A 24,477-nucleotide genomic window follows, 5' to 3' on the forward strand; every position below is an offset into this window, starting at 1 on the left:
GAGCTGCTGCCCAAGGCCACCTTAAGCTGCCTGGCCAGGGGCCAGGGGACTGGACTCTTTCAGGGCCCGTACTTAGGAACGGGCTTTGAAGCTAGTATATAATATAAAATCATAATGAGGGAATATTCAATATATTTTACTGGAGGACCAAGTTGAAAACATGCTGTTCCTCTCCATATCATCAACAGGCAACAGAAGGCATGCCTGCTGACCAATTTCCCCCTCTAGTGTCCTGTTTGGAATGAAAGAGGAAGTGAAAAAGTAGAGGGACTGAAGCCTGAGTAAGGCTGCCAACTGTCTACAAGGGGAAAAAAGTCTTGTTCCTTTTACAAAGACTTTTGGAAAACATTATCTGGTAAATAACTTTCTATTATGTTATTTACCTCCTTGCCTTGAAAAACTCCAGCTGTCCACGTTCACAGAGGGACAGAGCACTTTTCTTCAGGCCTGCTGGCAACCCTGAACCTGAGACAATGAGGTCTAAAAGGGCACCAGCACTAGTATCTTTTTGTGTGTGTCATCACCTAATTGATTGCCTCTGCTATGCCAAAAGGGTGAGATTAGCATGAGCACACATGTGCTGATCCTTACAATCCCCATATGAATGCTTCCTGAATAACTTGCATTTGGTTTGGAACACATGTAAATTCTTGATCTAGAATTGTCTCAGACTTCTGGGCTCAGCTTACTTTCCTTCTAGCAGGTCTATGTGGCCTTCAAGGACAGACTTCTCAAGGGTTGGATTACCAGAAAAATATCCTCTCCTTTTAACGGGAATCAGGCAGCTGATGCTTTTCACGCCATGGAAGTAAATTACATCACCTGGTAAATATCTTATTAAGCTGCTATTAAAGGGCTGGATGGTTTCCCTTCCTGGTAGTTTGCATCCCTATCACACAGGATAGTTGCTTAAAAGGTTTCCTGGCCATGACCAATAGGCATGTAGGAGTGGGAACAACTCCTGTTCATTTCCACTAAGCGACAAAGAAACTTTTATGTCTTCACTGACCACATGGCTTGACTGCCATCATCCAAGAAGCAAGAAAATAATCATAATTTTTCCTCACCTACCTACTATCACCTGCATTGGCCACATAGAACTTTCCCAGGAGGTAAACTGCAGCCAGAGCACAGCATCCTCCAGATACATGGCGGGTCACTCGCTCTTGCTCGATCTGTTTGTCCTGGGGAGAGAAAAATAAGCTCACAGGAGGAAGGTGGCAGGAAAGCAAACACACCAGATAATGGCATAAAACAAGCTAGGAAATACAACCAGGACTTTTGCAACAGCCACAGGCCTAGACAGTTCCCAACATGCTGCCTTTCAGGGTGCTCTTTACCAGATTCTTTGTGGTTGGGCCTTAAGTACACGTTACAAGCAGGCATATACAGTAGTAACCCAATTGCCTGTTTAATGGAGGAAAAGATACCTCATTATGGACAGTCAGGGACACTGGAGAATGTCATTAATTCCCTGCCCACCAGAGTTTCTTGCTACAAATCCACCACTGCAGAAATTCCCCCATCTCAGCATTTTAAATATACATTTTCCCACATTTGAAAAAGTCTATATAGAAAATCTATATTCATGTGCAATTTGGAGAAAGAAAAAGGCAGGCAGGGAAGGCCTGGTCTACACATGCAGCACATGAAGGCAATAGGGAGGTGGCAGAAAGAACTATACCGCTTCAGACTGAGAGCAATAGATTTCATTTTATTCCAGAGTTACCCTACCTTAATTTCTCATTGAAAAAGAAACCAAGGATGTTTTTTTTTTCTTGATGGGCTGATTTGTTTTTATTTACAAGGAGTTTTTACATAGGAGAGCATGTTAAAATGTGATTCTCTTCACCTCCAATGGGCTACTGCCCATTCTACTATGAAGATCACACAGCCTCAGTCTGCTGCATACGAAGACCTAGGCTGAGGGCCAGACTAGATAAAGGGGGGGGGGGCAAGTACACTCTTGGGATGCACTGCCATTTCAAGTGAGTTCACAGGGATCCGATTTTGCTCCAGATCACCATGGTATATGGTGTCAGCTGCCTCTGCCCCACCCCCTTTTCTGTTTTCTCCTTCTCAGGGCAGGCTCCACTTGCCTCTTGTAGAGGTGTCAAAAACATTGTCGTTCTGATCACTGCTTTCCTCCCCCCCCCATCACTCCGATCACCGCCTTCCTTTCCCCCCTCTCCGGGCGGTGGGATCTGGCGCTCCCCTTGAAATGTAAAAGCAGGAGCTTTGCTGGCTCCAACAGTCTCACACCCCGCTGACTTCAAAAACTCTCCGGAAAGGGTAGCTTCTGGCGCTCCTGTTGAAGGGGGGGGGGCAGCGGGAAAGGTCTAGTCCCATGCATATAAAAACCTGGGTCCAATCTAAGAGTGATGTTGCAGTCAATTTTCCTGTATACGTGTTGCCTTGGCTGAGTGAACTGTCTGTGCGTCCCTGCTTTCTGGTGAAGTGCTGAGTGTCGGTAGTCACTGGACTTGGATATCGAGTAGGGGACCGCGACTGCATCTAACTGCTGGGGTTCGTGACATATGGGAGGGAAAGATCCCATCTTCCCTCCAAAATGATATCAGGAATGTTATGTGCCTGTATACCCTCTGGCAGAATTTCAGATGGGGGGGGGGAGGCAGGATGGGAAGCATGGCCCGTCTTCTTACCATTCCTTATTTTCTAAATTATCACCTCTCAGCTCATCTGCTTTCAATGGCAAGCAATTCCCAGCCATTAAACCTGCCTCCAGTTCCTTTCTCTCCTCCACCTTGTGGGAGAGCGTGTCTTTCAGCTGCAACGGCATCCAGCCCCATTCTATTTTGAGAAGTGACTCCCTTGTCTAGGAAACTTGTTTAATTTGCACTACAGTCTTGCAAAGTACCATATGGTGTTCTAGGGAGTTGCTTTTGAATCATATGATGATATGGTGTTTGAGCAGCCCTGAGCAAGTTTCTGCCCACACATCAATCCCAGAATGCACTGGATCTGCCGCTGGGATGAGAAAAAAACCATGAAGGAAGCAAGCCAGCCTGCTGTTTCCCCACTGAAGGGCTGGAAAAAGAAAGCACAGTATAGATAATAACTTCACTGCATAAACATCACTGTAACAGCAAGGTGGAAAAGATTATGGCAGAAACCTATGGATATTCAAAGAGGCTTCACTCTGGTGGTGGCAGGTGCCAGAGAAGAAAAGCGTTCTGAAAATACCTTACAGCTCTCACTCTTTAAGTGGAGGTGGTTAATACTCCTTGTTGTCACACAATGGATTGACGCAGTCAGAGAATGTGAGGACCATTTTCTACATGGCGCACTTTACTATCCCACAGTTACTTGTGTCAAACTGTTATCACAGATCTATTTTGGAAATTTCTTTCAATAACTCAAGACTCACATGGGAAACCTAGTAATATTTTCAGGTGTTACTTCTGACTGCATAATGCACTGCATGTGATCCTCCTGATATGCACACTTACCATTTTATCTGGAAGGGGCAACCTGTATATATCACAGCTACAGAACATCTGTACCAAAACTGAAAATACCCATTGCAATAAAATGGCAATCAAAATGAATCAGACGAATCACATCCAATGCATTCTTCCTGTAAACATGGTCAGATGTAATGCCTTAAAACAACTGGTGGACAACAACTGTCTCACGGGAAAGAGCAACTATACAATAGCAACAGCTTACTATGCAGAAAGCTACATGTTAACTCCTTTAGGTGACTTCATTCACTTGCTTCTATGAAACCACATCTACTCCTGAAAAATTAGCCTTTACAAATAACCTACAACAAAATGTTGACAAATTCCTTTCCACCGCCAAGAAACATCCTTTCAGCTTCCTTGAAGATGAGCTTCTAATCCAACTTCTAGATAAGCAAGCTTATCTTGAACCTTCTGACAGGAACATCAGCCACCAGCATGCTTGCTAATGAGCTCAACGCAAGTGCCTTGGTAATGAAATATAAATTCTGGACACATTTACATGATCAACTGATGTGATCATTTCCCTTTCTTCTTCTGCCCAATGCGAGAGGTAAGTGAATTACTTCAGGGAAGCTATACTTCCTACAATGTTTTGGGGAAATTGGAACTTTTAAACTTACTTTATTCCCTATGCTGGAGCAGAGATAGCAGCCTCAAATTGTACTGGGCTGAACTGTAGAGGTAAAGTCAACCAGAGCAGACTCCTAATCCACAGCTAGGTAAGCAAATACTCAGACTAAAATAGTCATGGGTTGCTATGTCATCATCGTGGCTGCAAAAGGAAGTGAATGCATATTCCAGGCGGAGAACAGTCAGGCAGGACTGGAACCATCCCTGATCTCAGGACTCTCTCCAGTCACTATTATCTTCATGTCACTGTAAGGAATGTGTCAGCCAGTATGAGAATGGTCTGTTATTTAGATTTCTTTCATCTTCTGACCAAAATGTCAAAAAGGTCCATGACAGGTTACAAATCCACACTCATCACATTTCAACCTTATTAGATAAGTTAAACTGGTAGGACAATAACTTGCCCAAAGATACTGAGTTTCATGGCCATGTGGGATTTGAAGCTAGAACTTCCCAGTTCCAGTTCAACACTAGAGAGGGGCTTGTTTGGATAAGCCCAAAATCAGCATTGATTCGGGTGTATTCCAGATATATCTGAGCCGAATAGCCCATCCCTGGATTTTAAATGGGTTGATTCAGCCAGTTTAAAAGAAGAGCAGGGGGTGGGAGGAGACAGCAACTGATCATGATCAGCTTCTGGCGGGCCCTTTAAATCCCGCCCAGCCTCCCCTGACAGCGCCAATGCTTGAGTCAGCCAAATCAGAACCAGTAAAGGGCAGTTCAGGTGAATTGGATTCAGCCTGAATTGATTTTGGCTAAATCGAAATTGTCTGAAATGTTTCCCCCCATGCTCAGGTCTACACTACATTGGTGCTCTCTGTCTCTCCTGTACAAATGATACATATTTCTCAAAACAATGCAAATTCAGCAGTTTGATTGTTGGGGGCTGCAGCTTATATTGATCCAGAGTCTGTACTAGATCAGAAAACAGATTTTGGGATCTCTGCAGTCCTACCATACTGGATCAGCCATCTTTCTTCTGAGCTTCTTATTGCCCACTGGTTTACTCACCATCTCTTTGAATGCATTCTCAATGGCACCCACTACCAAACTCTCATGGGAAACTGCCTTCTCCATATGGAAACGTGGCAAGGCGCTGTTGGGGACCTCAATATCTTCTTCTGCCAAGGGAGCCCTATTTGGTTCTCCTGCAACTGTCCGGGAAGCATTTTGTAGGCAGATTGGAGGAGTTGACGTGCTTTGGAGGATGTCTACTAATTCCCTGAGGTGATCACGAATGTGGAAGTGTAGTAGCTTAGACGCCATGACTGCAGCTCCACTTCCGGCATGTCCATCGAACAAACCCCAGTAATAAAAGGAAAGGCCTTTTTTGCCCTGCTGGAGAGCAAAATATTAAATTAAAAGACTGCCCTAAAAAAATGCCAAACACACAAAGCAAAACAAAGCAAGAAAACAAACAACCCCACCCCCTCAAACTTAAAAAAAAGACAAGAGGCCACTGTGAGGTGCAAGTCTGCAGGGTAAGTTCTGCAATTAAGTCAGTCCATTGATCGACTGAGGTCAGTATTGTCTACTGCAGTGGTTCTCAATCTAGGGGTCATGACCCCATTTGGGGTCGCCTGGCCCCTTCTCTGGGGTCCCCTGGTTGGCTGCTGCTGCAGTTGCGGCAAGCTGCAGCGAATGGTGGTGGCGGGGCAGTGGTGGCTTGTGGCGGCAGATGTCCAGTAGCAGCAAAGCCATTGTAACGGCCACCTCCACACTGCCTAACCATTGTGCATCTGCGCACACACCCTTGCACGTACACACTGCCCCTGGTCATGCTGCCTGCGCACGCCGACCCCACTGCCGCAGTTGGGTTCACGGCATTGGAGTGGTTGAGAACCACCGGTCTACTGTAACTGGCAATAGCTCTCCAAGGTCTCAAGCCGAGATATTTCACAACACCTGCTGCTTTTTACTAGAGGTGCTGAGGACTGAACCTGGGACCTCTACATGCAAAGCATATGTTCTACTATAGAGTCACCTCACAGGAGAGAGCCCGTGGCTCAATGGTAGTGTGTGCGCTTGTCATGCAAACAGTCCTAAATCCAAACCGCAGCATCTCCAGTTACAAAAGATCAGGTAATATGTAATGTGAAAGTCCTCTGCTTGAAACTCTGGAGTAGACTGTCTGAGTAGACCATCCTGACTCTGATAACAGGCAGCTTCATGTGACACTCTGAGCCCTGGAAATAAATCAAAGGAGAGTATCTAAGTATCCCAAATTGTGAACCAAAACAAGCTGACTCCTGCCTATTTACTGTTAAATAATCATATTTTTGTTCCACCCTACAAAGCAGTCTAGGCCATCATACACAGGATTACTCCTTCCAATTTTATCCTCAAATAATGTGGTCTACGGTCACCCAACAAGTAAGGATTTGAACCAGAGATTCCCCAATCATAGTCTGATGCATTAACCACTATATACTCTTAGTCCTCAGTCTTGTACAAATGGTTCTTATCATTTTATTATTTTGATACTTTGTGAGCCACCCGAGCAGGTCTCTGGTTGGTGGCATACATAACAAAAATGTCTGATAATTTGTATTCGGTGTTGAATTTAATCTGCTTCTGCTGGTTGTGCAAAAAAGAAGTAACACTCTGGCTCTAACTAACAGACACTTCATTCAGCAGTTTTTGAGAATTTATGAGATAATGCCCATATGTAACCACCTGCTTGAAACATTTTGTGGCATCATAAAGGTTCAAAACATGAAGCTGCCTTATTCAGAATCAGAGCATTGCTTCATCAGTCAGTATTATCTACTGTCAGTGGCTCTCCAGGGTCTCAGAAGTCTTTTACGTCAACTACCACCTGATTCTTTTAGTGGCAAGTCGGGTGTTAGTTAGTTTTATTACGGTCATAGACCAGCATAAAGCAAGTCTGGTGATTTAACTTGGGGCCTTCTGCATGCCAAAGAGATGCTCTTTTCCTGGCCCTTTCTGCTCAAACATTTGACTTAAAGATGCATCTACATACAGTCTGGCTCACACAGGACCCCACATGGTAAAGAAATGTCTAGATTAAACATGTGAAGAAGGCAATGTCATGAACGAAGTGGTCTTAAAGGTGCTACTGGACTCAAACTTTGTTCTGTTGATTCAGACCAACATGGCTACACACCTGAATCTACATTGGCCCTTAACAGTTAGTATCTGAGGACTGAAGCTACCTTATTCTCAAAGGCGGATAGAAATGAGGCACAAACATAGAACTGTGAGTTAACTCTGGGAAAAGGCCAAGTTTTAATGAATAGATTGCTTACCCCCTCTGGGTCTCCAGATGTTTCCTTGGAGGCTGGATTATTCCTCTGAAAGCCTCGCTTTTCTACAAATACTGCCTCACAACAGGCTTGATCCTCATTGTGCTGGCTCTTGCCAGCATTGATCACCCTGGGAAGGAAAGAAAGATATAGAGAACCACAAAATTTTGTCAGAACAAATGTCTGATTTCATCGATGGACTTCATTTTGCCTGTCTACCCTTTGTCTCATACGAAGGACACCTGAAATTTGAGACAAACTATTATTTTTTTCTTCAGAAAGTTCAAGACAATCATTTTTGAACCTGACACATTTGAACCTGACACATTTGTGCATGCCAAGATCTTCTGTCTCAGATGGACTGTTTCACAGTTCTGAAAAACCTGCCCTTTCTGAGTGTGTATACTCTCTGCCTACTTTTTTTTTTGTATTTATATATTGCCCACTTGGCTAAAAGTGACAAAATAAAGGCATGTTTATATCATTGGTCCCCAACCCTGATGGCTACCTTTGGAATTCTAACACAGGTAGTGGCTCCTGTGGGAGGTGGTGGACCAAACACATACACAGAAGTTCAGGAGGAAAATTAAAAAAAAATACACTGGAAAAGAGGAGTGAATAAAATTGACACAAGTAGTAGCTGCCGCAGAAGCAATGTTATTTTAATCTACAGAGCAAACTGGATCTCCCGTGGCCTATCCAAAATCTTGTTGGGCTAAAGTTGGGCTAACTCCACCCACATTTGGAAAATGTTTTGCTGTCATGAGGCAAGGTATCAGCAGGTAACTTGGCACCCATGAGCCCCATGTTGGAAATTCTGGTTTATATCATGGGAAGCAATGTCTCTCTGAAGTTACTTCCTGCTTCCTCAAAAAATAAGAAGCCACTAAAGGGATGCTTTAGGCTGATCCTGCATTGAGCAGGGCCTTGGACTAGATAGCCTGTATGGCCCCTTCAAACGCTGAGATTCTAGCAGCCCAGCTGACATCACTGTACCCCCACGCCCTGCATTCCACAGAGAAAAACTGCTTCATAAACTTTAAGCAGCCTTTACCACACACACTCTGATGAAACAGAGTTCCTAATAATCGGCAACTAATATGTCTCAATGCAGAACTAAATGGGCAAAAGGCAACAGAAGTTCTTAGTCATACGAGTTAAGCAATTTCTTGTTAATCAGCCTACCAGGGGGAAAAGTGGTTGAGTGCTAGCAGCTACAAAACTCAGTTTTGTGGGAGGAAGTTGTAGAAATGCAAAACAGGAAGTATGCTGTGGACAAGAACACCAAGTCTGCAAAGCAAAAATGATTTGACATTGAGGAAGTATAATTGGAATGGAACAGGGAGTTTTAAAATTGCTTCACCTATGCATGCTTAGGGGATAGAAAAACCCTCTGTGTTCCTGGACCAACATAACTTTTTAAAGAGCAAGGAGCAACCTACAGCATATGTGAGATGCCATCTTGCAGAAGCCCAATTTTACACAGTGGGCATGAACAAGGATAAACATTTAGGTCATTCCTAGCCCATGGTCACCCAGCTGGCTGCATGTGGAGGACTGCGGAATCAAACCCAGTTCTCCAGATTAGAGGCTGCCACTCTTAATTACTACACCAAGCTGGCTCAACTGGATCAGATCATTGGTCCAAGATCAGCATTGCCTACTCTAACTGGCAGCAGCTCTTTTGGATCTTACGTTGATGCCTTTCACATGAGCTACTATCTGCAGGACTTTCAGCAGATGCTGTACTACTGAGACACACCCTACTTGGCCACTATTTCCTTATGAAGAAAGATTTGGTTGTCCCGAGTCTGGAAATGTGGAAGTTATTTGCCAATATATCCCCTTCTGTCCCATGTATAGATCTCTTCAGGAGTTATTTTAATAGAAGTAGTCTGCTTTTGCAAGTTAAACATATTTTACTATTAGAAATACACACATTTGTAACATAAAATTGTACAATACATCCACAATATGATGCTAAATTGCAGTGTTGGCCCTAACAATCCACTAGTTTTTTTTAAAGAATTATTTTCTAATGTGAAACAGTACTGCTTTGCATAATAAGATGGTGGTAGGAGATCTTGACCAGAAGGCAAGGCCCTCCAACCACTGGGTCTGAGCTTATCCACAAACAAAACTTCTAGACTGCCTGCTTTACAATGGAAGACAGAGGCTGAATCTACAGTCAGAAATATGGAGTGTTTTTTTTCTATCTGGGATGTAACATTATTCACCTGCTAATTCCGCATTAGAAAGCTGCTGTCAAAAACACAGGCTTGCTGTTGAGACATCAATTTTGAGGCTCTAGGATACAACTCAGACTAGGACCCTTCCCCATCCACACCCAGAGCCTTACAACCTGTAGTACAGCTACAGTGCTGCAGCTCAACTCCAGTTGCAGCGTGCCTCCAGTGCTGCAGCTCAACTCCACTTCTGGGATCACCTGGCTCAAATTTGTTTGTTTGTTTGTTATTTGGATTTACAAAGCCACCGCTCTCAGCGAAGGGGCTCGCGGCAGTTTACAGATATGTAAAACACAGATCCAATCCATAAAACAACAATATTGACAATATAAAACAACCCCCCCATTAAAATATAACTCTAAAACTCTACAATATTACGGGTGGCAGTAATAATTAACAGCCAAACTCATTCCCCGCACAAGGAACAACTGGGCCAGTCTAAAATCAGGCAAATCGCAAAAAACGGCAATGATATCAGAAGGGGTTGATCACCTCACGGCTCAGGCACAGTCTAATACCAGCCCAAAATCCCTAAGGGGAGTGGGGGGGGGGTACCCAATTTTAACCCCAGGATCACCACCCAGCCTCAATCAAATGCCTGGCGGAAGAGCTCCATCTTGCAGGCCATGCGGAACTCAGAGAACTCTGTCAGGGCCTGCAGCTCTTCAGGGAGTTCATTCCACCATGCAGGGGCCAGGACAGAAAAGGCCCTGGCCCTGGTCTAGGCCAAGCATGCTTCCTGGGGTCCCGGGACCATCAGCAGATTCCTAACCACAGAGCAAAGTGCCCTGCAGGGGGAATACGGAGGTAAGTGGTTCCTCAAGCACGTAGGTCCCAAGCCGCGTATAGCCTTAAAGGTTAAAACCAAAACCTTGAACTTAATCCGGAAACTGACAGGTAGGTAACCAATGCAGTTGCCTCAGCATAAGCTGGACATGGGTCCTCCAAGATGACCTGGTGAGGACCCGTGCAGCCGCATTTTGTACCAGCTGTAACTTCCAGATCAAGGACAAGGGTAAGCCCACGTAGAGCGAATTACAGATGTCTAACCTAGAAGTGACCGTTGCATCGATCACAGTGGCCAGGTGCTCTGAGGACAGGCTTGGCGCAGATGGAAAAATGCCTTGTAAAAAAAATGAGCCTTGTAAAAGCTGGGTTTGTAAGCTAATTCCTCTGCAGTCTGGTCAACTTGGGTGTAAGCCTATGTCTCAGAGCAAGCTTAGTACTGTAGTTTCCCTAACAAGACTTGACTTCCTAGAATTCAAACCCTGCTTGATTTGGAGGATGCTTCTTGCTTCTGACTTAAGTTTGAACTTCTTCCTACTTTTGGTTTCACACCTGAACTTAATGTTGCTTGCTTATTTGTGTTATTACCTCCAGACAGAGTTTCCAGCCTCCGGGCAGGACCTGGAAGTCTTCCATAACGACAACTGATTTCTAGAGTAAAGAGACCATTTTCCATGGAGAAAATAGCCAGTGAATTCAATGGCATTATATCCCACTGAAGTCCCTCCACTCCTCATACTTCTACATCTACATCAGAAATTTCCTGACCTGGAGTTGGCAACCTTACCTCCAGCCCTTATGCTTGGACTTCTGACCCTTGGTCTGATCTTGACCCTGTTTCATGCCCTGGCTCCTGCACCCTGAATTACAGCTGGATTCCTGACATACAACATACAAACAAGCAAATTGTAAGGGTTGCTGACACTACCACTTCAATCTATGGCAACTTTCTCATTGTGTGCTAAGACTGAATGTGGCCGTTGTAAAACTGCTCATATTAGTGCTTCACCATATTATGAGTCAGCCTGGAATGACACACAAGCTTTTTAGGCAGATCTGTGGTGAAATACGAAAGATGTTTTCAGTCATGAAGCTGAAATCTGGTTTTGTTTAGCTTGTTCTGTAATGTGAATGGGAAGCTGGCAGGAGAGTGCCCTTGATTTAAGAATGACTCTCTTGTACTTTATATCCCACATTTAACAACAGTTGCAAGGATCATATAAATATCAGGGGTGTTTTAAGGTTATGTTGGTTGGCCACTGGTTGTGTAACTGCTTGGCTACTATGTGAGCCAAGACGCGTGCTCTTTCATATGTTCATTAAAAGTTGTACAACCTGACCCTATGCCCACTGATTCACACACACTGCGTGTTCAACAGGACATTCGTATTTAGGGGGCATAGGATGGCAACCTAAATCTGCTTCCGAGTGCAGAACTATCACGTTCAACATTGCCTCCCACAAGTCACGAGAGGTGGAATATATTCACATGTGACTTAGAGTTAAGGAAGGTTTGACTCTTTTAATTATGATTCCCATCTTGTGTGTATAATATGTACACTTTTGTTCTTTCCCATATACTTTGATATATAGCCATGATGCATGCTTTAAAATTTAAATTTCCCTTTACAGTATTTTTTTAAAGTGACAACATGCATTGGTTTTAAGAAGGATAAGGACAATGGACAGCAACTGCCCTACTGCTTCCAACATCACAATCATCATCAGAATGATTCACTTCTCACCCCTTCTCTTCCAAGATAAGCTTGCTCTAACTAATGAACAGGAAAAGCATATGGGGGCAGACAGCCATAACACTAAAACAGAAATCACAATGAATTTTCTCCCTGCTTCCATTATTTGCATTGATAAATGATAGGTTACATGGTAAGGCAAACTAAGGTTCACTTGTCATCTTTTCCCCGTCCAGTGTTTTAGGTAGGCTGATGGCCCTTCTAATTTGTTTCTTATACCAGATAGATAGATGTTTAATTATTCAAATGATAATTCAGCCACTCTTGGTTTTACAAGAAGCACAATTAATATTAAAAAGAGTTGCTAATCTCCTATGAGATGGGTGTTTGTTTCATATCCTGTCCACAGGTATCTTCTGATGTAAACTACTGGAACTATCTTTTCCCAAACTTGACCCTAGATGGGAAACTTGTTTGATCACCTTTTCCAATAGGTTATGTCTGTACGCAGCCTGCATGTACACACTTTATTTTCTATCTGTCTATCCATCTATCCATCCATCCACATTTATATATCAGCCTCCTTTAAGGCTCAGGGAAGTTCACATGGAATATAGAACAAAAACAATACAGAGAAATTTGGCCCAGGGATGCTGTGTAGTGCACAAGAAAATAATCACACTGGTGATTAATCACACTCTGGTACGCTCTTTGAAGACAGTTTACACTACAGCAAATTCTGTAGTAATTGGACTTTCAAAATATCCTTTCCCTATGAATTTCTACAAGAAAATAAAAAATGATGCCTCCCCTGTCCAGATAGTTATATTGGATCTAATTAAAATGTTATCCTGGGGCTGAACATCAGTAACCTCTTTATAGTCCAGATAGGCTTCCTGCTGCAAAAAGGGAAGCTAAGGTCAAGACACAGCAGCAAGAAGTCATAAGACCTTTAATGCATGATATTGTGCCACGCTCTAGAAACTAAAAAGTTATGTATTGCTATGGAAATGGGAATGGATCAAATGTGGAAAAGAGGACATACTCCCTCTCACTCCAGTTCAGTGTTCTGCAATCATTTCTGGTATTCTCTAACAAGATCCCTGTGTCTTTAGCAGTTATATGACTGCTTTCCTTGTCATTGAAAGCCAGGGAAAGTTTCCTCTGCTGAATTTCTACCTGTCAATAAACCATTAAACACCACTGCCAGAATAAAATACAGCTGCTATAACAGCAGCTCTAGCTGCTGTCTCCCGCATAAGGCATGACATTGCCTTAAATATCAGGATTGGGTAGGCTTTATAAGTAGTTGGCTATTTTTGTATTTGCTGGATTTTATCCAAAAAGTACATCTGGGTCACATTTTCAAGCTTTTCTCTAGAAAGCTACTTCTACAGGGCATGAGGAAACATCATCTGTCCATTTCAAATTCTCATCACACAACTCCCACACAATCACCATGAGTTTTAAAAATGTTGTGCAGGTCATCTATGTTCAGGGACCAGGTTAACCTCCTCCATTAGTCCCGGTTTTAAGACATGTTTCACCCAGGTCTCCAAGAAGGGCCTGAAGGCACATAATGCAGCAACTTTGCTGAAGCAAAATAGGTCTAGGTCTGTTATGTGCCCAGCTGAGGGAGACCCTCTGAGATGTCTGTCCGCACATCCCTGAGTACTGTGGAAGGTGGAATATTCATATAACAAAGTAAGCTCTAAGTGAACGTCATCTGTTTCAAAGCTGCCAGGCTACCACCACGAGGAACAATGAAAACTGGTTTGGGCAACAGAAATGCCTACAAGAATGTTGTCATTATCATAAAAATGCAGTCATGGCATGCATTCTTCTTTGAAACATAGTAAGTAGGCTGTGCTTGCAATGTGCACAGTGGTCATCAACTTCCTACTGAATTGTTAATAAATACACTGGATTAGATAACCCCCTAATGGAGTTTCCTACTCGCTCACCATAGAGAGACCCAGGGTGCCCATCTCTGTGCTGAACCATTGCAACAGTTATGACACATCTTCAGACACTGTTTTAATTCTCGTTTCCATGCATGAAAAAGGATCCTGGAGTGCAGCTATTGTTTATGTTTGTCTGTTACAACTGAATTGGCTTGATCAACATCAGAACCCAAAGGCTGTAGGCTGTACAAGCAGGGAAAACAGGAGTTTTCCAACTCTGCCATGTGGGCCTCCCCACTACCTGACCCTTCAGGATAAGACAACCAGAAAGTTTACAATGCTCGCCATGGCCTAAGGAAGTGGGGGAAACCAGATTCACAGGCCAACAACACACTTAGGGAGAGCATGAATATGGGTTTGTGCAAAGGGGAGGGGGCAGGGCAAACTGTCCGGCTTGAAACGAAAATGAGCAAAGCCCCAAAGGATGTCCACTCCTTTTCACAGATGGAAGAGAAAACCAGGGAGAGCAAATCCCTAATGTGTTCAGAGTTAATACTCTTTTTCAAGGGTATTTTGCCAAGATTCTCAACATCATTAGCTTAATTGTGTTTGTGACTGTAGACTTGCCACCAGGTCTGGAGAAAAATACCCACCCAGCCACTTTGAGGAAGGCTTAGTGTGTGGAGAAGGGCAGCTGAAGCTCATAGTATTGAAATAGGCACCTGCTAAAAACTAGAGAAGCTGATGAGTTGGCTAAAGCCATCCCCGAAACTTTGCTACGCCTAACATTTCACTAAGTCATAATAGGCCTTCCTGAAAGACTTGCGCCAAATTAATAAAAAGGGGGGGGGGGTCAGGGTGAAATTCTGCAGACAATTTCTCCGCCTCAGTTCCAAGGGAAGGGAGGTCACGGCGAGCGCTTTTCTCTTCCCCTCCCCACCCGCCAGCCTTAACCACGGACGGTCCGCCTTTCCCACCCCTCCATCCATTTCGGCCCAAGGGAGCGATGGATTAGCGAGAGGCGGCTGGCTCCCTCCGTCCACCTCGCCGCGCGTCCGCAGGCCAGCGTGGCCCGTGGCGGTCGAGCGCAGCGGCGACGAAGGGCTCTGCCACGTGCGGAGTTGGGAAGGTGCGCCCCGGCGAAAGCCGCTTCTAGCCCCGCACAATCGCGCCCCGTCGCACTCTCGCTTCTTCAAACCCCCCCTCCCCCCGGCAGGTATTTTTTTATTTCCCGGCTCTGTTCAAGAGGAAGCGAGGTGGCTGGAGATGCTCTCAACGGCCCGCCCTCTCCCTCCATTCTGAAACTCCGCCACGCCCCCCCCCCCCACACAGGTGGATCCTAGTTAGACGGAAAAGTAGCCTGTCCATGCTCAGAGGCGCTCTTGCCGGTATCCCCGGCGCGGGCCAGGAACAGGGGAGAGGGAACCCTGCCACAAGTTCCTCGCGTCCTCTGCCCCAGCAGCGACCCCCCCCCCTCCCTCCCTCTCTCCCCGACGCCCCTTTTCGCCTACTCGGCGTAGCCGGTACTCCAGGGCAGGCGACGACGGTTCTCCCGGGGGCTCTGGACGGCTCTGCCGGTGTGGTCGTCGGCCAGCTGGAGTTCCTCGGCGGTGAGCTGCAGGAAAAGGGGCCTGCAGAAGGGGTCCCGGGGGGGCTCCCTGCAGGAGCCGCTGCCGCCGCCGCCGCCGCCGGAGTTTGCGGAGCTGGGCCCGGAGGGTGCGGGCGGAGGAGCAGGCGCCGCCTTTGGGGTTGGTGGTGGAGGCGTCGGCGCGCTCGGCGGGCTGCTGCTGCTGCTGCTGCTGCCTTCGCCGCCGCCCAGGCCCCCGACCAGTTGCGCCATGGCCGAGCGCACCCTGCCTAGCATGCTGCAGCCGCCGGGCGCCGCGGGCTCGGTGCGGCCGAAAAGGGAGGCGCGCTGGCTGGCTCGGCTCCCCGCCTCCGGGGCTCGGGCTGCAGCTCTGCCGCGGCGGGGGATCTCCGAGCAGGCCCCCGCCCCCTCGCGTCCCCGCGCATCCCCGCCGGCGCACCCCGAGCCCCCAGGGAGCCTCCCTGCCCCTCGCGGCCTTCCAGCCTGCCCCGGACGGTCCTTGCCCCGGACACCTGCCCTCCCGCGACGCCCGCCTGCCCTGGCGGCGGCGGAGACGCCAGACGCCCGCCCCCCCCCCCCCCGCCTATTCCCCGCAAGGGAGCTTCTTTGCCGAGAGTGACGCCGCGCTCGGAGTCTTTCGCCACGCCTTCAGGTGTTTCATTTTCAAGGGACTCTTTATTATCCAGAGGGCTGCAGGACAGGGAAGAGATTGCTTGTGAGAGTAAAAGGCCGCAGTTAGAACCGTTTCCTCCTTTTGCTTTGAACTCTGGTGCTGGAGAAGACTCTTGCGAGTCCCTTGGACTGCAAGGCAAACAAACCGGTCAGTCCTAGAGGAGATCAGCCCTGACTGCTCTTTAGAAGGCCAGATCCTGAAGATGAAACTCAAATACTTTGGCCACCTCATGAGAAAGAAGGACTCCCTGGAGAAGAGCCTAATGCTGGGCGCGATCGAGGGCAAAAGAAGAAGGACGATAGAGAATGAGGTGGCTGGATGGAGTCACTGAAGCAGTAGGTGCAAACTTAAAAGGACTCTAGGGAATGGTGTCCGACCAATCGCGACCCCATGGACAATGATCCTCCAGGCCTTCCTGTCCTCTACCATTCCCTGGAGTCCATTTAAGTTTGCACCTACTGCTTCAGTGACTCCATCCAGCCACCTCATTCTCTGTCGTCCCCTTCTTCTTTTGCCCTCGATTGCTCCCAGCATTAGGCTCTTCTCCAGGGAGTCCTTCCTTCTCATGAGGTGGCCAAAATATTTGAGTTTCATCTTCAGGATCTGGCCTTCTAAAGAGCAGTCAGGGCTGATCTCCTCTAGGACTGACCGGTTTGTTCGCCTTGCAGTCCAAGGGACTCGCAAGAGTCTTCTCCAGCACCAGAGTTCAAAAGCCTCAATTCTTTGACGCTCGGCCTTCCTTATGGTCCAACTTTCGCAGCCATACATTGCAACTGGGAAGACCATAGCCTTGACTAAACGCACTTTTGTTGGCAGGGTGATGTCTCTGCTTTTTAGGATGCTGTCTAGATTTGCCATAGCTTTCCTCCCCAGGAGCAAGCGTCTTTTAATTTCTTTGCTGCAGTCCCCATCTGCAGTGATCTTGGAGCCCAGGAAAATAAAATCTGTCACTATCTCCATTTCTTCCCCTTCTATTTGCCAGGAATTGAGAGGGCCGGATGCCATGATCTTTGTTTTCTTGATGTTGAGTTTCAAGCCAACTTTTGCACTCTCCTCCTTCACCTGCATCAACAGGCTCTTTAGTTCCTCTTCACTTTCTGCCATTAGAGTGGTATCATCTGCATATCTGAGGTTGTTGATATTTCTCCCTGCAACCTTGATCCCAATTTGTGACTCCTCTAATCCCGCATTTCTCATGATGTGCTCTGCATACAAGTTAAATAGGCAAGGCGACAGTATACAGCCTTGCCGAACTCCTTTCTCAATTTTGAACCAGTCAGTGATTCCATGTTCAGTTCTCACTGTTGCTTCTTGACCTGCATATAAATTTCTCAAGAGACAAATAAGATGCTCTGGTATTCCCATCTCTTTAAGAACTTGCCACAATTTGTTGTGTTCCACACAATCAAAGGCTTTAGCATAGTCAATGAAGCAGAAGTAGACATTCTTCTGGTACTCCCTAGCTTTCTCCATGATCCAGCGTATGTTGGCAATTTGATCTCTAGTTCCTCTGCCTCTTCGAAATCCTGCCTGTACTTCTGGAAGTTCTCGGTCCACATATTGCTGGAGCCTAGCTTGTAGGATTTTGAGCATAACTTTGCTAGCATGAGAAATTAGTGCAATGGTGCGGTAGTTTGAACATTCTTTGGCATTGCCCTTCTTTGGGATTGGAATGTAAACTGACCTTTTCCAATCCTGTGGCCATTGTTGAGTTTTCCAAATTTGCTGGCATATTGAGTGTAGCACTTTTACTGCATCGTCCTTTAAGATTTTGAATAGTTCAACTGGAATGCTGTCACCACCACTAGCTTTATTGTTACTCAGACTTCCTAAGGCCCATTTGACTTCACATTCCAGGATGTCTGGCTCCAGGTCAGTCACTACCCCATTGTGGTCATCAGGGATGTTAAGCTCGCTCTTGTATAGTTCTTCTGTATAATTTTGCCACCTTTGTTTAATCTCTTCTGCTTCTGTGAGGTCCCTACCATTTTGGTCCCTTATCATACCCATCTTTGCATGAAACGTTCTCTTCATATCTCCAATTTTCTTGAAAAGATCTCTGGTCCTCCCGATTCTATTGTTTTCTTCTATTTGTTTGCACTGTTCATTTAAGAAGGCATTCTTATCTCTTCTAGCTTTTCTCTGGAATTCTGCATTCAGTTGGGTGTATCTTTCTCTTTCTCCCTTGCCTTTCACTTCCCTTCTCTCCTTAGCTATTTGTAAAGCTTCCTCAGACAGCCATTTTGATTTCTTGCATTTCTTTTTCTTTGGGATGGTTTTAGTTGCTACCTCTTGTACAATGTTGCGAACCTCCATCCATAGTTCTTCAGGCACTCTGTCTATCAGATCTAATTCCTTAAATCTATTTGTCACCTCCACTGTGTATTCGTCGGGGATATGATTTAGTTCATACCTGAGTGGCCTAGTGCTTTTCCCTACTTTCTTCAATTTAAGCCTAAATTTTGCAACAAGAAGCTCATGATCTGAACCACAATCAGCTCCTGGTCTTGTTTTTATTGACTGGATAGAACTTTTCCATCTTTGGCTGCAGAGCACATAGTCAATCTGATTTCTGTGTTGACCGTCTGGTGATGTCCATGTGTAGAGTCGTCTCTTGGGTTGCTGGAAAAGAGTGTTTGCTATGACCATTGTATTCTCTTGACAAAATTCTACCAGCCTGTGCCCTGCTTCATTTTGTACTCCAAGGCCAAACTTGCCTGTTATCCCGGTTATCTTTTGGCTTCCTACTTTAGCATTCCAATCCCCCATGATGATAAGCACATCATTTTTGGGTGTTGCTTCTAGAAGGTGTTGTAGGGCTTCATAGAACTGATCAACTTCATCCTCTTCAGCAGCAGTGGTTGGGGCGTAGACCTGGATCACTGTGATGTTGAATGGTTTGCCTTGGATTCGAACTGAGATCATTCTGTCATTTTGGGGATTGTATCCCAAGACTGCTTTTCCTACTCGCTTATTGATTATGAAGGCTACTCCATTTCTTCTGCGAGATTCTTGTCCACAGTAGTATACCTGATGGTCATCTGAATTAAATTCACCCATTCCTGTCCATTTTAGTTCACTAATTCCTAAAATGTCGATGTTCAGTCTTGTCATTTCTTGTTTAACCACGTCCAGCTTGCCTTGATTCATGGATCTGACGTTCCAGGTTCCTATGGAATAAAAATCTTTACAGCATCGGACTGTCTTTTCGCCACCAGTTACTTCCACAACTGAGCGTCCTTTCGGCTTTGGCCCAGCCGCTTCATTCATTCTGGCGCTACTCGTACTAGCCGTCTGCTCATCCCCAGTAGCATATTGGACACCTTCCGACCTGAGGGGCTCATCTTCCAGCGTCATATCGTTATGCCTATTGGAACTGTCCATAGAGTTTTCATGGCAAAGATACTGGAGTGGTTTGCCATTTCCTTCTCCAGTGGATCACCTTTTGTCAGAGCTCTCAGCTATGACCTGTCCGTCTTGGGTGGCCCTGCACGGCATAGCTCATAGCTTCACTGAACTACGCAAGCCCCCTTGCCACAACAAGGCAGCGATCCTTGAAGGGGGCTAGGGAATGGTAGGGGACAGGAAAGCCTGGAGGATCATTGTCCATGGGGTCGCAATGGGTCGGACACGACTTCGCACCTAACAACAACAACCACTTGTATTTCAAATACGGCTAAGGCGTTGAATAAGCCCGTGGAGGATATTAAATTCTGGCAGAGTTGCGGTAAATCTTTACTATCCAGAAATTTAGAGCCTAGCATGGCAGAGAAGTACAGCGTGCTAACTGCATGAAGTCAGAAAACAACAACAAAAAGCATGTTCTCCAAGGTTGTACTTCAGTAATATTTATTGGTAAGCTTAATTCTACACACTTAGAGGTAAAGAGCAGATTCCTGTTCTTATCTAAATAGCTGGATGGCGAGAGATGCTGCAGGCTTGAGAAACGGAGAAGAGAGAAGATTCGGGAAACAGGAAATTACCTTCTAGAGACAGGTCAGTGAGATCAGAAGGTGAACAGTCAGCGTTCCTGTCTATCTCACTATATGGTGAGGAGAATTCCTGTTAGAGTCTCAAGTCAGGCGACATCGCACAGAGAGTTATTTCCAACAGCCCAAAGGTGACGTGTGAAACTGCAGAGCGCAGGAGAGAAGAGAGTCTTCCTCTTCCCCTCTGAGTTGCCCTTTGGGCCATCTGGTTTAAAGATGGTGGTTTCTTGTAGTTAGATTCTGGTGGGTAGTTGTATTAGTCTGAAGCAGCAGAACAAAGTTGTGGAGTCCTGTGGCACCTTTAAGAGCAACCAAGTTTAATTCAAGGTATATGCACACAAAAGCTTTGAATAAAACTTGGTTGGGCTTCAGTTTCTAGTTGTGGTTCTGAAGTGGCAGAAGAAGGTTACTGCTGCTGCTGCCAGTGATGCTTGGGATGGAAGCAGAAGCCTCTTGCACGCAAGGCCACCGAAACAAAGAATTGTGTTTTCTCAAGGGCTTTGGTTTTATTGAAGTGTGCATGCTCTTGGCCGGGCCCTGTCTCACTCTGAAAGCTGAGGTGGAATAGCTGAGATATTGAGTGAACTTGGACAAAGCAGAAGGCGTCTTTTTGCCGCTGATAAGACAGGGGAGAGCTGGGTTAGGTGTATGGGGGCAGGCAGAAGCGAAGGCCACGACAGCAAGCCTTATGAGGGTTGTTGAACCAGCAACGTTGCCACCTTATTACAGAAGAACCCGAGGCCCCTGCCCTTTCTGTTGCCCTGGTTAAAGTTTTAGCTCCTATCAAGAGCTATAACCCTTCATCTCCTTTCCGGGAAAGAGTGAGCAGGCCCAGGACTGTTCATGTGTTCATTCATGGGGTCCCTGTCTCTGATCTGGAGGTTCTGGCAGGACCTCTTTGGGCGTGGGACCTTGGCAGGCTTCCTGGGCATCAGAAGGTAGTGATGGAGTGCAGGGCTTTCTGGGTGGGTCCTGGTTGCTTGACTCATTGGGGGTGGGGGTCCACAACTGGCTCTTGTGGCAGGGTCATGGGGTCTGCCTGCAGAGGGTTCAGAGAGATGAGGGATTCATCATCTGAAGAATCTGCCCAAGTGGAATGGGGGAAACCGTGAAACAGCCATGAAGCTCAGTGGGTGATTTTGAGCCAGGTTGGCAACATTCAGTCTAACAAGGTGAGAGAGTACTGTTGTGATCCATTTGGAGGATGATTTACTAGGAAGTACTATGAGGGTCATACAATAAGCCTGGATTCTGAAAGTAGTGGGGTACCTGCTAGTGTGGTCTGAGAAGAAAAGAGCCCCAGATAATCTAAAACCAGTCTGCATTCAGCTGTCACAACTAGAGTTCTCTTGTGCTGTTGTCAGCTGTGAATGGATGATGTGCCTGGCTCCAAGCACAAGGGGACGGGGGCACGCCCATATATTGCGCTACACTTTCTTGAAGTTCAGCAGAAATACTGTGATGGTGGTCTTGCCTGGGCACTGTCAGTTCTCCTGTAAAGCAGTGGTCCCCAACCCCCAGTCTGAAGACCGGTACCGGTCCGTAGATCAGTCAGTACCGGGCCACGGCTCTGCCACTCTGCCGCCGCCAGCTCACCTTTGATGCTCTCCAGCAGCCGCCATGGCTGGGGCTCCCCCTCAGTGTGGCACTCTGCAGCTGCTGATGGCAGCACCCCCAGCGGGTGGTGGGAAGTCAGGGGCACCGGCAGGAAAGCAAGTGGAGCAGGGGCTCAGGCGGCAGTAGCAATGTCCCACGGCAAAAGACTACTCCCCCCCCCCGGGCCTCAGTAAAATTGTCAAACATCGACTGGTCCTTGGTGATAAAAAGGTTGGGGACCACTGCTGTAAAGGACACTTAACTTCCAGAGCAAGGCCCTGAGAAGGCATTGTTCATGGTAAGAAGGCCATCAGCTGCCATTTCAGTCCTATGCAAATGGTGCTTCTGCTTCCAGTTAGCTGGTAGTAATATTCAGGCATGCAGTGTTGCATGAGAGGGTGTTCAAGCCAGAATGCAGAGGGCTTACTCTCCTCCTTGGCAGTACAGGCAAACAACATGACCTCTTTGCCTCTCACAAAGTATAGTTTGGCTCATTCAGCATTTTGCATCACTTGTCCTTGCTGCACCTGCCCAGGGAGAAATTTGCCAGTGCAGCACCTTTCTTGGCACAAAAATCCTGCTAAAAAATCAAAGCAAGGATGTCTCAGTCAGGGTAATGAGAGAAGGCTGCTCATTTGTTTTGCAGTGAGTTGAAACCTCTAACAGAAAATGCATACTTGATCAAAGAGATAGGTAGGATGTTCTAATTTGAGGCCGCATCTGTTGATGTCCCTTGGCAAGGAGACAAAAACAAAAGAGCTGCAGCAAAGGGTATTCCTGAACAGATTTTGCCCCCACCTGAAAATGCTAGCTGAAGAGAATCTGGATGCGGGTCTTGTGGCCGCCTCATAGCCTTGTTCTGACATTATTGTCTGGCTCAAGAATGTGCCAATCCAACTAGATGATGTATTACGAATATATAAATTTAAATTTTTAAATGATAGGACAAGGAAAGATTAGCACCTGGTTTGGGATTTGGTGGTTAGTGTAAGCAAGGAGGGCAGTAAATTTGAAAACAATAAAATTAAGACATGGGTTCTGTTCTTGTGTATGATCTTATGGGGAAACTTTTACTGGGAGAACAGGATCATGTTAATCAGAGTTATCTTGACTGGTGATCCTTCCTGACAGGCAAGAACAATGACCAAACAGTGCTGAGTGACGCTTGAAATGATAACGGCTCCTATGCCCTGAAGTCCAATTCTTGATATGACTGTGTTATTCCTGGAGACAGCTCATCTTATTCCCAGGGGTGATTTATAGAAGCAGCAGCAGCTCTGATCATAATTTCTTGACATCCTTTGATACCAATTTACTTAGATCTAGAATGACCATCAGAATAATCCTTCTAGGACTGTCAATTAAGTATTCTTTAACTGTTCAGCACTGAAGATGATGGATGATTCTGTTCACTGCTGCAAGTACAGGCTCAGTGCCATTTTTTGAAAGGTTAGAAATGTCTGATTTATGTATTCTTAGGAGATGCTTCTTGGGTTCAGAAACAGGGGCAAGTCAAAGATGCAAGCCACGCTTTGCCCTTGGCTGTAATGCCAAACTGTGGTTCTGCTGATAAAATCTCGGATCAGATGGAGGGGGACTCTCTCATGCTTGTTTATGTTGTGGCAAGCTGTGGTTTGCTGTTGCACCCAAACTTAATCATTATGGACTCCAAACAACAAAGTGGCACTAGCATGATCTTCTTTAGGTTGGCCTGTATTCCACCTGGAAAACAAGCACAGGAGAAATGTCCATTTTGCTGAGGAAACTAATTCTCCTTGATGCTTGTTCAGCATTTTTATATCTGATTTTGTGTGTATGGCTTCTCAAAGAGATGTCATAGCATCGAAATTATTTAACATTCAAGTTGGGTATATAGTTTGGCCAGTAAATCCATTACATTATCATGGAGAACATGCTGTTAAAACAATGGCAATTTACTGCCCCTTACTTTTTCCTCCTCTTCTGTGCAACCATCATGTAACTTGGCAATCTTACATATAGCATTTCTCCTGGTTACATAAGAGGTATGCAAGTTTAGATTGCTGATCTGCATTTATCATACTAGCAAACCAATCAGCTGCGAACCTCTTTTTTTGGTGGGACAATATACTTTTTTTCATGTAGACATTTACCTGAAGCAGTTCTGTTTCTTTTAAGTTGTCTTTACGGTTTGCTTCTAGCCGGAGGACAATCATATGAACATCAGTTTAAGCTGATGAATGTTAGTACCTGCCATGTTTTTCTGCTGGCTTTTTTTTGTCATAGTTTTATTATTCCTATGTATGATTTTATTTTGTGATCTGTGTTGAGCAGGTTTATAGAGAGGCAGCATATAGATTTTCTAAATAAATAAAACTGGAAATCTGATGCAATACCTACACAGGTCTTCAACTGCCTGTGCTCTACAGATAAATAATTGTCAGGAGCATCAATTGAGAAAATGTACTGCATGGTTTGCAGGCTAAATGCCAAATGGGCCTTGCTGAAGGAGCTAAGCAATAAATCATGAACATGAATACATGTGTTACTTGTACTTATTGGATGTTCCCTGGCATGCTGGTTGTAGAACTCTCCTACGTTGTTTTACGGATGCCTTCATAGCTGACCTATGCTCCTC

The 24,477-nt window shown here is 45.7% G+C and overlaps 1 protein-coding gene across 2 annotated transcripts in view; it reads right to left on the minus strand.

Moving 5' to 3' along the window:
* The window catches only part of PPM1J (protein phosphatase, Mg2+/Mn2+ dependent 1J), a 31,728-nt gene extending 15,552 nt beyond the window's left edge, over positions 1-16,176 (minus strand). Inside the window, exons 1-4 of one of the 2 annotated variants that reach the window (XM_077334922.1) lie at positions 15,526-16,176; positions 7,388-7,514; positions 5,130-5,453; positions 1,072-1,184 (exon numbers count right to left, since the gene is read on the minus strand). In XM_077334922.1, the coding sequence (XP_077191037.1) occupies positions 1,072-1,184; positions 5,130-5,453; positions 7,388-7,514; positions 15,526-15,878 (917 nt within the window). In that variant the 5' untranslated portion in view covers positions 15,879-16,176. Of the gene's footprint in view, positions 1-1,071; positions 1,185-5,129; positions 5,457-7,387; positions 7,515-15,525 lie in introns of both variants that reach the window. The other variant, XM_077334921.1, reaches the window with a different exon arrangement.
* Between the last annotated feature and the right edge of the window lie 8,301 nt (positions 16,177-24,477).

The sequence above is a fragment of the Paroedura picta genome, chromosome 4, assembly GCF_049243985.1.
Source record: "Paroedura picta isolate Pp20150507F chromosome 4, Ppicta_v3.0, whole genome shotgun sequence".
In the NCBI taxonomy this organism is placed as follows: domain Eukaryota; kingdom Metazoa; phylum Chordata; class Lepidosauria; order Squamata; family Gekkonidae; genus Paroedura; species Paroedura picta.